Source organism: Oncorhynchus gorbuscha, linkage group LG11 (genome assembly GCF_021184085.1).
Source record: "Oncorhynchus gorbuscha isolate QuinsamMale2020 ecotype Even-year linkage group LG11, OgorEven_v1.0, whole genome shotgun sequence".
Classification (NCBI taxonomy): domain Eukaryota; kingdom Metazoa; phylum Chordata; class Actinopteri; order Salmoniformes; family Salmonidae; genus Oncorhynchus; species Oncorhynchus gorbuscha.
In genome coordinates this window covers 8140804-8158950 of record NC_060183.1, presented here as the reverse complement: position 1 = coordinate 8158950, position 18147 = coordinate 8140804, and the positions used below count along the sequence as shown (strand labels likewise).

Here is an 18147-nt window from a genome sequence, read left to right as displayed (position 1 = left end):
CTCTCTCTCCCTCTCCGTCCTCTCCCTCTCCCTCTCCGTCCTCTCCCTCTCCATCCTCTCTCTCTCCCTCTCCGTCCTCTCTCTCTCTCTCCGTCCTCTCTCTCCCTCTCCGTCCTCTCTCTCCCTCTCCGTCCGCTCTCCCTCTCCGTCCTCCCTTTCTCTCCCTCTCTCCCCGTCCTCTCTCTCTCCGTCCTCTCTCTCTGTACTCTCTCTCTCCGTCCTCTCTCCGTCCTCTCTCTCCCTCTCCGTCCTCTCTCTCTCCCTCTCCGTTCTCTCTCCCTCTCCGTCCTCTCTTTCTCCCTCTCCGTCCTCTCTCTCCGTCCTCTCACCCTCTCCGTCCTCTCTCCCTCTCCCTCCTCCTAGTTTTGAGCTAGAGAAGTTGTGCAGGTTCACTATGTCTGTGAGGAAGAATTATCGGCGTGTTCCCTACCACAACTGGAAACATGCGGTGAACGTGGCTCACTGTATGTACGCCATACTGCAGAAGACCACCGGCATCTTCACTGAGATAGAGGTCTGTCTGTCTGTCCGTCCGTCAGTTTGTCAATAGCATAGTCAAGAGCTAAAATAAAGTAAAGTTTAGAAAGAGGATTGTGGTCAACTCCAATCCAATTCAGTCATTTACTTCCTGTTTCCTAAATAGAATGAGGATAGATTCTAAACAGGGTTAATTCTATCAGTAGCTGACTTCCATGTGTACTTGTCCATACTCTCTCTCTCCTAATCCCCTCTCTCTCCCCATCTCCTCTCTCTCTCCCCATCCCCTCTCTCTCCCCATCTCCTCTCTCTCTCCCCATCCCCTCTCTCTCTCCCCATCCCCCTCTCTCCCCTCTCTCTCCCCCATCCCCTCTCTCTCTCTCCCCATCCTCTCTCTCCCCATCCCCTCTCTCTCTCCCCCATCTCCTCTCTCTCCCCATCCCCTCTCTCTCCCCATCCCCTCTCTCTGTCTGTCCATCCCCTCTCTCCCCATCCCCTCTCCCCCATCTCCCCCATCTCCCCATCCCCCTCTCTCTCCCCATCCCCCTCTCTCTCCCCATCCCCTCTCTCTCCCCATCTCCACTCTCTCTGTCCATCCTCTCTCTCTCCCCATCCCTTCTCTCTCCCCCATCTCCCCTCTCTCTCCCCATCCCCTCTCTCTCCCCATCCTCTCTCTCTCCCCATCCCCCTCTCTCTCCCCCATCTCCTCTCTCTCTCCCCCATCTCCTCTCTCTCTCCCCATCCCCTCTCTCTCCCCATCCCCTCTCTCTGTCTGTCCATCCTCTCTCTCTCCCCATCCCCTCTCTCTCCCCATCCCCTCTCTCTGTCTGTCCATCCTCTCTCTCTCCCCATCCCTTCTCTCTCCCCCATCTCCCCTCTCTCTCCCCATCCCCTCTCTCTCCCCATCCTCTCTCTCTCCCCATCCCCTCTCTCTCTCCCCCATCTCCTCTCTCTCTCCCCCATCTCCTCTATCTCTCCCCATCCCTCTCTCTCCCCATCCCCTCTCTCTGTCTGTCCATCCTCTCTCTCTCCCCATCCCCTCTCTCCCCCCATCCCTCTCTCTCTCCCCATCCCCTCTCTCTCTCCCTCTCTCTCCCCCATCTCCACTCTCTCTGTCCATCCTCTCTCTCTCCCCATCCCTTCTCTCTCCCCCATCTCCCCTCTCTCTCCCCATCCCCTCTCTCTCCCCATCCCCCATCCCCTCTCTCTCCCCCCTCTCTCTCCCCCATCCCCTCTCTCTCTCTCCCCATCCCCTCTCTCCCCCATCCCCCTCTCTCTCCCCCATCTCCTCTCTCTCTCCCCATCCCCTCTCTCCCCATCTCCTCTCTCTCCCCCATCTCCTCTCTCTCCCCATCTCCTCTCTCTCTCCCCCATCTCCTCTCTCCCCATCCCCTCTCTCCCCCATCTCTCCTCTCTCTCCCCATCCCCTCTCTCTCTCCCCCCATCTCCCCTCTCTCTCCCCCATCTCCTCTCTCCCCATCAACTCTCTCTCCCCATCCCCTCTCTCTCTCCCCCATCTCCTCTCTCTCCCCATCCCCTCTCTCTCTCCCCTCTCTCTCCCCATCTCCCCTCTCTCTCCCCATCTCCTCTATCTCTCCCCCATCTCCTCTCTCCCCATCCCCTCTCTCTCCCCCATCTCTCCTCTTTCTCCACCATCTCCTCTCTCCCCATCAACTCTCTCTCCCCCCATCTCCTCTCTGCCCATCCCTCTCTCTCCCCCATCTCTCCTCTCTCTCCCCATCCCCCCCTCTCTCTCCCCATCTCCTCTCTCTCCCCCATCTCCTCTCTCTCTCCCCATCCCCTCTCTCTCCCCCATCTCCTCTCTCTCTCCCCATCCCCTCTCTCCCTATCCCCTCTCTCTCCCCCATCTCTCTCTCTCTCTCCCCCATCTCCTCTCTCCCTATCCCCTCTCTCTCCCCATCTCTCCTCTCTTTCTCCCATCTCTCCTCTCTCCCCATCTCCTCTCTCTCTCCCCATCTCCTCTCTCTCTCCCCATCTCCTCTCTCTCTCCCCATCCCCTCTCTCTCCCCCATCTCTCCTCTCTCTCCCCCATCCCTCTCTCTCTCCCCCATCTCCTCTCTCCCCCCATCTCCTCTCTCCCCCCATCTCCTCTCTCCCCATCCCTCTCTCTCCCCCATCTCCTTTCTCTCTCCCCATCCCCTCTCTCTCCCCCATCTCCTCTCTCTCTCCCCATCCCCTCTCTCTCCCCCATCTCCTCTCTCCCCATCCCCTCTCTCTCCACCATCTCTCCTCTCTCTCTCCCCATCCCCTCTCTCTCCCCCATCTCTCCTCTCTCTCTCCCCCATCAACAGAAGAAGGGTCTGCTGATAGCCTGTCTATGTCATGATCTGGACCATCGAGGATACAGTAACACCTACCTGCAGAAGTTTGACCATCCTCTAGCTGCCCTGTACAGCACGTCTACAATGGAGCAGCACCACTTCTCCCAGACTGTATCCATCCTGCAGGTAGGACTACCACACACACACCCTGTTCTCACACGCTTACTCAGCTGCCTTCCAAATGTTCCCCCGGGAGGGTCTTAACTCTTCAGACATTCCAGACATTCTAATTGAAGATATTTAATTAAGAAAGCAATTTGAATTTAAAACTTCAAAAGTGGATTTTATTTTTATTTTTAATAAATAGCCTTTACTTTGACATTTATTGAGATGTCATTGAAAATATATGGCCTTTTTCAGTTATTGAATTGCAATTTCAGTTTACTTCCTGAATTAACAGGCTTCAATTTCAAATTGACCACAAAAACTTGCAAAGTATCCAAACTACCCTGAACATTCCAGGACCTACTGCACTCCCAGGATGTACCCTCTGGTTATCCCCCTAAGCTGTACTCGCAGGATGTACCCTCTGGCTATCCCACCTAAACTGGTACTCCCATGATGTACCCTCTGGCTATCCCACCTAAGCTGTACTCGCAGGATGTACCCTCTGGCTATCCCACCTAAGCTGGTACTCCCAGGATGTACCCTCTGGCTATCCCACCTAAGCTGGTACTCCCATGATGTACCCTCTGGCTATCCCACCTAAGCTGGTACTCCCAGGATGTACCCTCTGGTTATCTCACCTAAGCTGGTATCCCACCTAAGCTGGTACTCCCAGGATGTACCCTCTGGTTATCCCACCTAAGCTGGTACTCCCATGATGTACCCTCTGGTTATCCCACCTGAGCTATACTCCCAGGATGTACCCTCTGGCTATCCCACCTGAGCTATACTCCCAGGATGTACCCTCTGGTTATCCCACCTAAGCTATACTCCCAGGATGTACCCTCTGGTTATCCCACCTAAGCTATACTCCCAGGATGTACCCTCTGGCTATCCCACCTAAGCTGGTACTCCCATGATGTACCCTCTGGTTATCCCACCTAAGATGGTACTCCCATGATGTACCCTCTGGTTATCCCACCTAAGCTGGTACTCCCATGATGTACCCTCTGGTTATCCCACCTAAGCTGGTACTCCCATGATGTACCCTCTGGTTATCCTTCCCAAAGCTGGTACTCCCATGATGTACCCTCTGGTTATCCCACCTAAGCTGGTACTCCCATGATGTACCCTCTGGTTAGCCCACCTAAGCTGGTACTCCCATGATGTACCCTCTGGTTATCCCACCTACCTAAGCTGGTACTCCCATGATGTACCCTCTGGTTATCCCACCTAAGCTGGTACTCCCAGGATGTACTCTCTGGCTATCCCGCCTAAGCTGGTACTCCCAGAATGTACCCTCTGGTTATCCCACCTAAGCTGGTACTCCCAGGATGTACTCTCTGGCTATCCCGCCTAAACTATACTCCCAGGATGTACCCTCTGGCTATCACACCTAAACTATACTCCCAGGATGTACCCTCTGGCTATCCCACCTAAGCTATACTCCCAGGATGTACCCTCTGGCTATCCCACCTAAGCTGAGCGGAACTCCTCGTAAGCGGAGCGTTTGCTTTTTATTGATGTCTTTGTTTCCCATAGCTGGAAGGGCACAATGTTTTCTCCAACCTGACTTCCAGTGAGTACGAGCAGGTGTTAGAGATCATCCGCAAGGCCATCATCGCTACAGACCTGGCGCTCTACTTCGGCAACCGCAAACAGCTAGCTGAGCTACTGACCACGGAGGCACTGGACCTAGACAACCACCAACACAGGTCAGAGGTCAGGGGGTCGTACACATACACACTTTAGACATAACGCAAGGCACACACACACACAAACACTGGACATCTTCTCTGATACATCTGGAAATAGATCATTAAAAATATATATATATATATTTACTTTTCTTTCCCCAGGGACCGTGTGATTGGTCTGATGATGACAGCATGTGACCTGTGTTCCGTTACCAAGCTGTGGCCAATCACACGACTCACGGCTAATGACATCTACGCTGAGTTCTGGGCCGAGGTGCGGTGGTATAATTCACTACGACATCTCTATTCTTATAACGTGGTAGACTAGTGGTTAGAGTGTAGGGACGGCAGGTAGCCTAATGGTTAGAGTGTAGGGACGGCAGGTAGACTAGTGGTTAGAGTGTAGGGACGGCAGGTAGCCTAGTGGTTAGAGTGTAGGGGCGGCAGGTAGACTAGTGGTTAGAGTGTAGGGACGGCAGGTAGCCTAGTGGTTAGAGTGTAGGGACGGCAGGTAGCCTAGTGGTTAGAGTGTAGGGACGGCAGGTAGCCTAGTGGTTAGAGTGTAGGGACGGTAGGTAGCCTAGTGGTTAGAGTGTAGGGACGGCAGGTAGCCTAGTGGTTAGAGTGTAGGGACGGCAGGTAGACTAGTGGTTAGAGTGTAGGGACGGCAGGTAGCCTAGTGGTTAGAGTGTAGGGACGGCAGGTAGCCTTGTGGTTAGAGTGTAGGGACGGCAGGTAGCCTAGTGGTTAGAGTGTAGGGACGGCAGGTAGCCTAGTGGTTAGAGTGTAGGGGCGGCAGGTAGACTAGTGGTTAGAGTGTAGGGGCGGCAGGTAGCCTAGTGGTTAGAGTGTAGGGACGGCAGGTAGCCTAGTGGTTAGAGTGTAGGGACGGCAGGTAGCCTAGTGGTTAGAGTGTGGTTAGAGTGGTTAGAGTGTAGGGACGGCAGGTAGCCTAGTGGTTAGAGTGTAGGGACGGCAGGTAGACTAGTGGTTAGAGTGTAGGGACGGTAGGTAGCCTAGTGGTTAGAGTGTAGGGACGGCAGGTAGCCTTGTGGTTAGAGTGTAGGGGCGGCAGGTAGACTAGTGGTTAGAGTGTAGGGACGGCAGGTAGCCTAGTGGTTAGAGTGTAGGGACGGCAGGTAGACTAGTGGTTAGAGTGTAGGGACGGCAGGTAGCCTAGTGGTTAGAGTGTAGGGACGGCAGGTAGCCTAGTGGTTAGAGTGTAGGGACGGCAGGTAACCTAGTGGTTAGAGTGTAGGGACGGCAGGTAGCCTAGTGGTTAGAGCGTTGGACTAGTAACCGAAAGGTTGTTAGATCAAATCCCCGAGCTGACAAGGTATAAATCTGTCGTTCTGCCAATGAACAGGCAGTTAACCCACTGTTCCTAAACCGTCATTGAAAATAAGAATTTGTTCTTAACTGACTTGCCAAGTTAAAGAAAAGGTTAAACAATATATATTTTTTTTAATTGCTGTAAGGAGTTCATTCGTCACATGAGTGGTTCATAGTGCTCATCAATAAGAACTTTTTAGTGGTGAAAGAGTTCTACTTAGAAGATTTTAGTGGTGAAAGGGTTCTAATTAGAAGATTTTAGTGGTGAAAGGGTTCTACTTAGAACCTTTTAGTGGTGAAAGGGTTCTACTTAGAAGATTTTAGTGGTGAAAGGGTTCTACTTAGAACCTTTTAGAAGGGTTCTACTTAGAAGATTTTAGTGGTGAAAGAGTTCTACTTAGAAGATTTTAGTGGTGAAAGGGTTCTACTTAGAACCTTTTAGTGGTGAAAGGGTTCTACTTAGAACCTTTTAGTGGTGAAAGGGTTCTACTTAGAACCTTTTAGCGGTGAAAGACTTCTACTTAGAACCTTTTAGTGGTGAAAGGGTTCTACTTAGAACCTTTTAGTGGTGAAAGAGTTCTACTTAGATCATTTTAGTGGTGAAAGAGTTCTACTTGAAACTAAAAAATTGTTATTTTCAGCCGAAGAACTCTTTTAGGTTTTAGAGAGCAGCTTTTTCTCTCAGAGTGTACTACTGCTTTATGGAGTTAATCAATTCCTTCATTCTATATGATTCTGAATAAATTGATCATAGTACTCAAAATGTCATCAGGTGTCACTTTCTTTTGTCCTTTAATCTCAATAACCTCCTCCATTCTACATCATCTCTTTCTGCCATCATCCTCCTGTAACTTCTTTCCTCCTGTCCCTCCCTCCTTTATCCCCTCTTCTCCTTCTCTCCTGCTTTTCTCCTCCCTTCTTTATCTCCTCTCCTCCTCCCTTCTTTATCTCCTCTCCTCCTCCTCCTCTTCTCCTCCTCCTCCCCTCCTCCCTTCTTTATCTCCTCCTCCTCCTCCCCTCCTCCCTTCTTTATCTCCTCCTCTCCTCCTCTCCTCCCTTCTTTATCTCCTCTCCTGCTCTCCTCCTCCTCCTCCTCTCCTCCTCCCTTCTTTATCTCCTCTCCTCCTCCTCCCCTCCTCCCTTCTTTATCTCCTCCTCCTCCTCCCCTCCTCCCTTCTTTATCTCCTCTCCTCCTCTCCCTCTCCTCCCTTCTTTATCTCCTCTCCTCCCTTCTTTATCTCCTCTCCTCCTCCTCTCCTCCCTTCTTTATCTCCTCTCCTCCTCTTCCTCCTCTCCTCTACAGGGGGATGAGATGAAGAAGATAGGTATACAGCCCATCCCTATGATGGACAGAGATAAGAAGGAAGAGGTTCCTCAGGGGCAGGTAAGAACTACACACACACACACACACACACACACACACACACACACACACACACACACACACACACACACACACACACACACACACACACACACACACACACACACACACACACACACACACACTAAGAAGAACATTACCTAGGCTGTCTCTCATTCTGGCTCGATGTTCCCTCCCCTCTGCCCTTGTTCCCTCACCTTTACTGGATTCTCCTTGTCTGTTTTTCTAGGTGGGGTTCTACAATGCTGTTGCACTCCCATGTTATACCACTTTATCTGAGCTCTTCCCCCCTTCCAGCCCTCTTCTACAAGCCTGCAAGTGAGTTAGATACTGTACAATACCCACACAGTATATTATATAGACTACCCACACAGTATATTATATAGACTACACACACAGTATATTATATAGACTAACACACTGTATATTATATAGACTAACACACTGTATATTATATAGACTAACACACCGTATATTATATAGACTACACACACAGTATATTATATAGACTACACACACAGTATATTATATAGACTACACACACAGTATATTATATAGACTACCCACACAGTATATTATATAGACTACACACACAGTATATTATATAGACTACACACACAGTATATTATATAGACTACCCACACAGTATATTATATAGACTACACACACAGTATATTATATAGACTACACACACAGTATATTATATAGACTACACACACAGTATATTATATAGACTACACACACAGTATATTATATAGACTACCCACACAGTATATTATATAGACTACACACACAGTATATTATATAGACTACACACACAGTATATTATATAGACTACACACACAGTATATTATATAGACTAACACACCGTATATTATATAGACTACACACACAGTATATTATATAGACTACACACACAGTATATTATATAGACTAACACACTGTATATTATATAGACTACACACACAGTATATTATATAGACTACCCACACAGTATATTATATAGACTACCCACACAGTATATTATATAGACTACCCACACAGTATATTATATAGACTACACACACAGTATATTATATAGACTACACACACAGTATATTATATAGACTACACACACAGTATATTATATAGACTACACACACAGTATATTATATAGACTACACACACAGTATATTAGATAGACTACACACACAGTATATTATATAGACTACCCACACAGTATATTATATAGACTACCCACACAGTATATTATATAGACTACACACACAGTATATTATATAGACTAACACACTGTATATTATATAGACTAACACACTGTATATTATATAGACTAACACACCGTATATTATATAGACTACACACACAGTATATTATATAGACTACACACACAGTATATTATATAGACTACACACACAGTATATTATATAGACTACCCACACAGTATATTATATAGACTACACACACAGTATATTATATAGACTACACACACAGTATATTATATAGACTACCCACACAGTATATTATATAGACTACACACACAGTATATTATATAGACTACACACACAGTATATTATATAGACTACACACACAGTATATTATATAGACTACCCACACAGTATATTATATAGACTACACACACAGTATATTATATAGACTACACACACAGTATATTATATAGACTAACACACCGTATATTATATAGACTACACACACAGTATATTATATAGACTACACACACAGTATATTATATAGACTACACACACAGTATATTATATAGACTAACACACAGTATATTATATAGACTACACACACAGTATATTATATAGACTACACACACAGTATATTATATAGACTACACACACAGTATATTATATAGACTAACACACCGTATATTATATAGACTACACACACAGTATATTATATAGACTACACACACAGTATATTATATAGACTACACACACAGTATATTATATAGACTAACACACAGTATATTATATAGACTACACACACAGTATATTATATAGACTACACACACAGTATATTATATAGACTACACACACAGTATATTATATAGACTAACACACAGTATATTATATAGACTACACACACAGTATATTATATAGACTACACACACAGTATATTATATAGACTACACACACAGTATATTATATAGACTAACACACCGTATATTATATAGACTACACACACAGTATATTATATAGACTACACACACAGTATATTATATAGACTACACACACAGTATATTATATAGACTAACACACAGTATATTATATAGACTACACACACAGTATATTATATAGACTACACACACAGTATATTATATAGACTACACACACAGTATATTATATAGACTACACACACAGTATATTATATAGACTAACACACAGTATATTATATAGACTACACACACAGTATATTATATAGACTACACACACAGTATATTATATAGACTACACACACAGTATATTATATAGACTACCCACACTGTCATTAAAACTCGTTTTTCAACCACTCCACAAATTTCTTGTTAACAAACTATAGTTTTGGTTAGGACATCTACTTTGTGCATGACACAAGTCATTTTTCCAACAATTGTTTACAAACAGATTATTTCACTGTTTTACAATTCCAGTGGATCAGAAGTTTACATACACTAAGTTGACTGTGCCTATAAACAGCATGGAAAATGCCAGATAATGATGTCATGGCTTTAGAAGCTTCTGGTAGGCTAATTGACATCATTTGAATCAATTAGAGGTGAACCTGTGGATGTATTTCAAGGCCTACCTTCAAGCTCAGCGCCTCTTTGCTTGACATCATGGGAAAATCAAATGAAATCAGCCAAGACCTCAGAACATAAATTGTAGACCTCCACAAGTTTGGTACATCCTTGGTAGCAATTCTCAAACGCCTGAAGGTACCACGTTCATCTGTACAAACAATAGTATGTAAGTATAAACACCATGGGACCACGCAGCCGTCATACCGCTCAGGAAGGAGACACGCTCTGTCTCCTAGAGATGAACGTACTTTGGTGCGAAAAGTGCAAATCAATCCCAGAACAACAGCAAAGGACCTTGTGAAGATGCTGGAGGAAACCGGTTTGAAAAGTATCTAAATCCACAGTAAAACGAGTCCTGTATCGACATAACTTGAAAGGTCGCTCAGCAAGGAAGAATCCACTGCTCCAAAACCGCCATAAATAAGCCAGACTACGATTTGCAACAGCACATGGGGACAAAGATCATACTTTTTGTAGAAATGTCCTCTGGTCTGATGAAACAAAAATAGAACTGTTTGGTCATAATGACCATCGTTATGTTTGGAGGAAAAAGTGGGAGACTTGCAAGCCGAAGAACACCATCCCAAACGTGAAGCACGGGGGTGGCAGCATCATGTTGTGCTTTGCTGCAGGAGGGACTGGTGCAATTCAAAAAATAGATGGCATCATGAGAAGGGAAAATTATGTGGATATATTGAAGCAACATCTCAAAACATCAGTCAGGAAGTTAAAGCTTGGTCTCAAATTGGTCTTCCAAATGGACAATGACCCCAAGCATACTTTCAAAGTTGTGGCAAAATGGCTTAAGGACAACAAAGTCAAGGTATTGGAGGGGCCATCACAAAGCCCTGACCTCAATCCTAATGAAAATGTGTTGGCAGAACTGAAAAAGCGTGTGCGAGCAAGGAGGCCTACAAACCTGACTCAGTTAAACCAGCTCTTTCAGGAGGATGGGCCAAAATTCACCCAACTTATTGTGGGAAGTTTGACCAAAGTTTAAATTGTTTAAGGCAATGCTACCAAATACTAATTGAGTGTATGTAAACTTCTGACCCACTGGGAATGTGATGAAAGAAATAAAAGCTGAAATAAATTATTCTCTACTATTATTCTGATATTTCACATTCTTAAAATAAAGTGGTGATCCTTTATCAGGATTAAATGTCAGGAATTGTGAAAATTGCATATACATTTAAAAGTATTTGGCTAAGGTGTATGTAAACCTTGACTATGACTAAAAATGAATATACACACACACACACACACGCACTCAGAGAGACACACACACACACACACACACTCAGAGAGATACACACACACACACACAGATACACACAGATATATACACACACACACACACACAGAGATACACACAGATATATACACACACACAGAGAGATATATATACACACACACAGATACACACATATATATATACACACACACACGCAGATATATATACACACACACACGCAGATATATATACACACACACAGATACACAAGCGCAGATAAACACACACACACACACAAACAGATACACACACACACACAAACAGATACACACACACACACAGTGATAGACACAATCTACTTCCCTTAACATTGTAGTCATTTAACAGATGCTTTGATCCAGAGTGCTGTTAGACAACCACATTTAGTCCATTCATCTACAGATAGCTAGGTTAGACAACCACATTTAGTCCATTCATCTACAGATAGCTAGGTTAGACAACCACATTTAGTCCATTCATCTACAGATAGCTAGGTTAGACAACCACATATCACATTTAGTCCATTCATCTACAGATAGCTAGGTTAGACAACCACATTTAGTCCATTCATCTACAGATAGCTAGGTTAGACAACCACATATCACATTTAGTCCATTCATCTACAGATAGCTAGGTTAGACAACCACATTTAGTCCATGCATCTTCAGATAGCTAGGTTAGACAACCACATTTAGTCCATTCATCTTCAGATAGCTAGGTTAGACAACCACATTTAGTCCATTCATCTACTACAGATAGCTAGGTTAGACAACCACATTTAGTCCATTCATCTACAGATAGCTAGGTTAGACAACCACATTTAGTCCATTCATCTTCAGATAGCTAGGTTAGACAACCACATTTAGTCCATTCATCTACAGATAGCTAGGTTAGACAACCACATTTAGTCCATTCATCTACAGATAGCTAGGTTAGACAACCACATTTAGTCCATTCATCTTCAGATAGCTAGGTTAGACAACCTCATTTAGTCCATTCACCTACAGATAGCTAGGTTAGACAACCTCATTTAGTCCATTCATCTTCAGATAGCTAGGTTAGACAACCACATTTAGTCCATTCATCTTCAGATAGCTAGGTTAGACAACCACATTTAGTCCATTCATCTTCAGATAGCTAGGTTAGACAACCACATTTAGTCCATACATCTTCAGATAGCTAGGTTAGACAACCACATTTAGTCCATTCATCTACAGATAGCTAGGTTAGACAACCACATATCACATTTAGTCCATTCATCTACAGATAGCTAGCTTAGACAACCACATTTAGTCCATTCATCTTCAGATAGCTAGGTTAGACAACCACATTTAGTCCATTCATCTACAGATAGCTAGGTTAGACAACCACATTTAGTCCATTCATCTTCAGATAGCTAGGTTAGACAACCACATTTAGTCCATTCATCTACAGATAGCTAGGTTAGACAACCACATTTAGTCCATTCATCTACAGATAGCTAGGTTAGACAACCACATATCACATTTAGTCCATTCATCTTCAGATAGCTAGGTTAGACAACCACATATCACATTTAGTCCATTCATCTTCAGATAGCTAGGTTAGACAACCACATATCACATTTAGTCCATTCATCTACAGATAGCTAGGTTAGACAACCACATATCACATTTAGTCCATTCATCTACAGATAGCTAGGTTAGACAACCACATTTAGTCCATTCATCTTCAGATAGCTAGGTTAGACAACCACATATCACATTTAGTCCATTCATCTACAGATAGCTAGGTTAGACAACCACATTTAGTCCATTCATCTTCAGATAGCTAGGTTAGACAACCACATTTAGTCCATTCATCTACAGATAGCTAGGTTAGACAACCACATTTAGTCCATTCATCTACAGATAGCTAGGTTAGACAACCACATTTAGTCCATTCATCTACAGATAGCTAGGTTAGACAACCACATTTAGTCCATTCATCTACAGATAGCTAGGTTAGACAACCACATTTAGTCCATTCATCTTCAGATAGCTAGGTTAGACAACCACATTTAGTCCATTCATCTACAGATAGCTAGAAACAATCAAGCAACAGCAAAGTCAGAGCTAATAGTAAAAATCCCTTTGGTATTCTGATTGTGTTTCCACAGGGAGAACCTTGGTCAGTGGGAGAAGATAGTAAATGGAGAGGAGGTGGACAGTGGAGTGAGAGGAGTGTGGGCTCCGTCAGAGCCTGTTGACCCCAGGGCAGAGCCTGTTGACCCCAGGGCAGAGCCTGTTGACCCCAGGGCAGAGCCTGTTGACCCCAGGGCAGAGCCTGTTGATCGCAGGGTAGAGCCTGTTGACCCCAGGGCAGAGCCTGTTGACCCCAGGGCAGAGCCTGTTGATCCCAGGGCAGAGCCTGTTGACCCCAGGGCAGAGCCTGTTGACCCCAGGGCAGAGCCTGTTGATCGCAGGGTAGAGCCCAGCACTGAGGAACCATCGAACCACGACTCAGGCCCTGTGAAGGTGGACAACTGACTGGCAGTGAAGCCGCGGCTCGCCCTCACTACTTCACAAGTCAATACGCCCTCAACACATCCCCTGCCATTAACAGGGACTACTTCCTGTCTGAACTGTTAGAGAGCCTCACTTCATGCTGAAACAGGAAGGAGCGGGACACATGCGTAGGGACTAGGGAAGGTGATTGGTGGATTTGACAAACAAGGGGATTCTTTTCAGGACCACACAGTTACCTCATTGGGTGAGGGAGGTGAGGAGTAAACCCTGCCAGTGTTCATTGCTCCGTAGACACGCGGATGGACGGCTGGAGGACAGCGGGCTCTTGTTCATTAGGCACGAAACGGAAGCTAACGGGCCGAAACAGGGAGGAACTACCTGGACTTGTCCTTGAGGTGGGGACTCACTTGATCAACTCCACTGCTCGGGAACCAATTCATACCGACCCAAATGGATACATATGTCTGTGGTGTTGGGTTTGTTTTGGTCTGTTTTAGTTGGTTTTGTTTTTAATAGATTTAAATTGTGGCTGGTTTGTTTTATGTTCCGGTCTTGTGATTTGCAGAGGCCTTTAGTCTTTACACTCTAATCTTTTAAAAAGGGTCAGGAGGTGTGAAATCTTGACTGTTTTTTTTGTTTGTTTTTTTTGTCGTTTCAGACTTTATGAATGTGTCTGAAATGGCACCCTAATCCACTACATAGTGCACTACTTTTGACCGGAGCAATATGGGCCCTGTTCAAAAGTAGTGCACTGTATTGGTACTGTTTGTTTGCCTGCAGCGGTAGACTGACTAACTTATCGCAAGCAGAACTACATGGGAGGAGGTGGTTGGCTCTCAAAGAGAGACAGAAAGAATGTTTATTAGCATGTTGCAACAAATGTTCTAGAATGTTTTCTGGCACTTTGAGCAACAAAGTGTTTTTGCAGTACTTGAATGAAGACATATCGAGAAAAAACAAACATACAGCCCTAGTCTATTCTATTCAGAAACAGCGTCTTGTGTAAAGCACAGACAGACAAAGTTAGTGTGACCAACAGGGCTGAGTTAGATCATGTCAACATTTAGCAAGTCGTGTCACATGAGGGTCACAATGTTCTATGCAGAAATAGCACCCAACACCCAGGCAGACCTGAGTTCAAACATTTTTTGAAATAATTTCAAATACTTCATCTGGGCTTGATTGAGCTTGCCTGGCACAATAAACCAATTAGAAGAGTTGCAAGTGTAAAAAAAAAAGTGCAACTGCCCATCTGGTAATATATGCAGGCTAAAGCAATTGCTAAAGTATTTGAAAGATTTCCAATAGTATTTAAACCTACCAGGTCTGCATCTCGCCACCCCGATACTTGCCACAATCAGTCTTTTAGGTTCTAGAACCCAGAATCTTGGGCAATCAGTCTTTTAGGTTCTAGAACCCAGAGCTTTAGGCAATCAGTCTTTTAGGTTCTAGAACCCAGAATCTTGGGCAATCAATATTTTAGGTTCTAGAACCCAGAACCTTGGGCAATCAGTCTTTTAGGTTCTAGAACCCAGAATCTTGGGCAATCAATCTTTTAGGTTCTAGAACCCAGAACCTTGGGCAATCAGTCTGTTTTTGAGCTCTAGTTGTAGACTGGTCTCAGATCTGTTTGTGCTGTCTTACCAACTAGAACAGCTCCTGAGTCAAGTCCAATGGTACATTGATTCTCTGTACTGCGTTCATAGCACACCAAGGCACAGGACAAACACGCACATTGCTACAACGTTGATTTAAAAGGAATAGATATTGATTGATAGCCAGAACATTATGTCAAGACAGCAGGCATAAGGAATACTCTATAGGGTTGCACATTTTCCTTAACTTTCCCAAAATTCCCCCGTTTTCCAGAAATCTTGGTTGAAAGACTCTTGGAATAACAAGGGGATAAGGAGGAAATCAAGGAATCCGTCAACCAGGATTTCTGGAAAACCGGGGAATTTGGGAAAGTTACCACGATTAATACAGTATCATTTATCATTTGAAAACATTGATTTTGTGAATAATACTATATACCTCAATTAATCTAATATCGACAGTAAATTTTCTTTGATATTTTTCTTACCATTTCCAGTTGTATTCATAAAACGTTTGAGGTATATGTATGATAATTGGCCCGTAGCATTGGCACTTGCTTGTTCTATCCAAACGGTCTCCTTGCTCCCTGTGCGTCTCTGCCACATGTGCTGGAGCCCCTGAAATGCTGGAGCATGTCCATGTCACATAAACAACAAAAGCCGGTGAGTGCATTGCTGATGTAGTTTTTTGCTTGAGATGTAAAGGCCTGCTCTCTCAGTGATTACATTTTGTGCTGATAATCGGCCTGTAGCATCCAAACGGTGCCGTCCCTTCCTCTCCGCTGTCTCACCGTTTCAGTTGGTGGTGGCACAGGCACCTGCTCAGTACGCACTGTTCTGGCTTTGTTGTAGTTAGGCCTCGGGGGTGTAGGTTCAGGATGAAGCTTAGTCCTCTGGGCTGTAGGTTCAGGATGAAGCTTAGTCCTCGGGGCTGTAGGTTCAGGATGAGACTTAGTCCTCGGGGGTGTAGGTTCAGAATGAGGCTTAGTCCTTGGGGGTGTAGGTTCAGGATGAAGCTTAGTCCTCGGGGCTGTAGGTTCAGGATGAGACTTAGTCCTCGGGGGTGTAGGTTCAGGATGAAGCTTAGTCCTCGGGGCTGTAGGTTCAGGATGAGACTTAGTCCTCGGGGGTGTAGGTTCAGGATGAGGTTTAGTCCTCGGGGGTGTAGGTTCAGGATGAGGCTTAGTCCTTGGAGGTGTAGGTTCAGGATGAGGCTTAGTCCTTGGGGGTGTAGGTTCAGGATGAGGCTTAGTCCTCGAGGGTGTAGGTTCAGGATGAGGCTTAGTCCTTGGGGGTGTAGGTTCAGGATGAGGCTTAGTCCTCGGAGGTGTAGGTTCAGGATGAGGCTTAGTCCTTGAGGGTGTAGTGGTCCCATGGTGTTTATGTTTGTGTACTATTGTTTGTACAGATGAACGTGGCACCTTCAGGCATTTGGAAATTGCTCCCAAGGATGAACCAGACTTGTGGAGGTCTACAATTTATTTTATGAGGTCTTGGCTGATTTCTTTAGATTTTCCCATGATGTCAAGCAAAGAGGCGCTGAGTTTGAAGGTAGGCCTTGAAATACATCCACAGGTACACATCCAATTGACTCAAATGATATCAATTAGCCTATCAGAAGCTTCTAAAGCCATGACATCATTATCTGGCATTTTCCAAGCTGTTTATAGGCACAGTCAACTTAGTTTATGTAAACTTCTGACCCACTGGAATTGTAATACAGTGAATTATAAGTAAACAGTTGTTGGAAAAATGACTTGTGTCATGCACAAAGTAGATGTCCTAACCGACTTGCGAAAACTATAGTTTGTTAACAAGAAATTTGTGGAGTGTTTGAAAAACAAGTTTTAATGACTCCAACCAACCTTCAAATGTGTGAAATTATATTTGTATGTTTAAGGGAGCAGTTCCTGAAGGAGGGAGCACAGTAGGGAGAAGGAGGGAGCAGGAAGGGGAAGAGGTGAGCAGGCTGTAGGGGGAGGAGGGAGCAGGTCCTACTGTAGGGAGAAGGAGGGAGCAGGTCCTACTGTAGGAGGAGGGAGCAGGTCCTACTGTACTGTAGGGAGAAGGAAGGAGCAGGTCCTATTGTAGGGAGCAGGTCCTACTGTGTAGGGAGAAGGAGGATGCAGGTCCTACTGTAGGGAGAAGGGAGCAGGTCCTACTGTAGGGAGAAGGAGGCAGGTCCTACTGTAGGGAGAAGGAGGATGCAGGTCCTACTGTAGGGAGAAGGAGGGAGCAGGTCCTACTGTAGGGAGAAGGAGGGAGCAGGTCCTACTGTAGGGAGAAGGAGGTGAGCAGGCCCTACTGTAGGGAGAAGGGGGGAGCAGGTCCTACTGTAGGGAGAAGGAAGGGAGCAGGGTCTACTGTAGGGAGAAGGAAGGGAGCAGGGTCTACTGTAGGGAGAAGGAAGGGAGCATATCCTACTGTAGGGAGAAGGAAGGGAGCAGGTCCTACTGTAGGGAGAAGGAGGGATCAGGTCCTACTGTAGGGAGAAGGAAGGGAGCAGGTCCTACTGTAGGGAGAAGGAGGATGCAGGTCCTACTGTAGGGAGAAGGAGGGAGCAGGAGGGAGCAGGTCCTACTGTAGGGAGAAGGAGGTGAGCAGGCCCTACTGTAGGGAGAAGGGGGGAGCAGGTCCTACTGTAGGGAGAAGG

General features: G+C 45.3%; 1 protein-coding gene across 1 annotated transcript in view; it reads left to right on the top strand.

Annotated features, from left to right (window-relative positions):
* The window catches only part of LOC124048069 (cAMP and cAMP-inhibited cGMP 3',5'-cyclic phosphodiesterase 10A-like), a 160522-nt gene extending 144364 nt beyond the window's left edge, over nt 1-16158 (top strand). The window contains exons 16-22 of the mRNA XM_046368474.1: nt 364-514; nt 2790-2945; nt 4467-4639; nt 4784-4895; nt 7257-7337; nt 7567-7655; nt 13551-16158. Of these exons, the coding sequence (XP_046224430.1) occupies nt 364-514; nt 2790-2945; nt 4467-4639; nt 4784-4895; nt 7257-7337; nt 7567-7655; nt 13551-13920 (1132 nt within the window). The 3' untranslated portion in view covers nt 13921-16158. The remainder of the gene's footprint in view (nt 1-363; nt 515-2789; nt 2946-4466; nt 4640-4783; nt 4896-7256; nt 7338-7566; nt 7656-13550) is intronic.
* Nucleotides 16159-18147: the final 1989 nt, after the last annotated feature.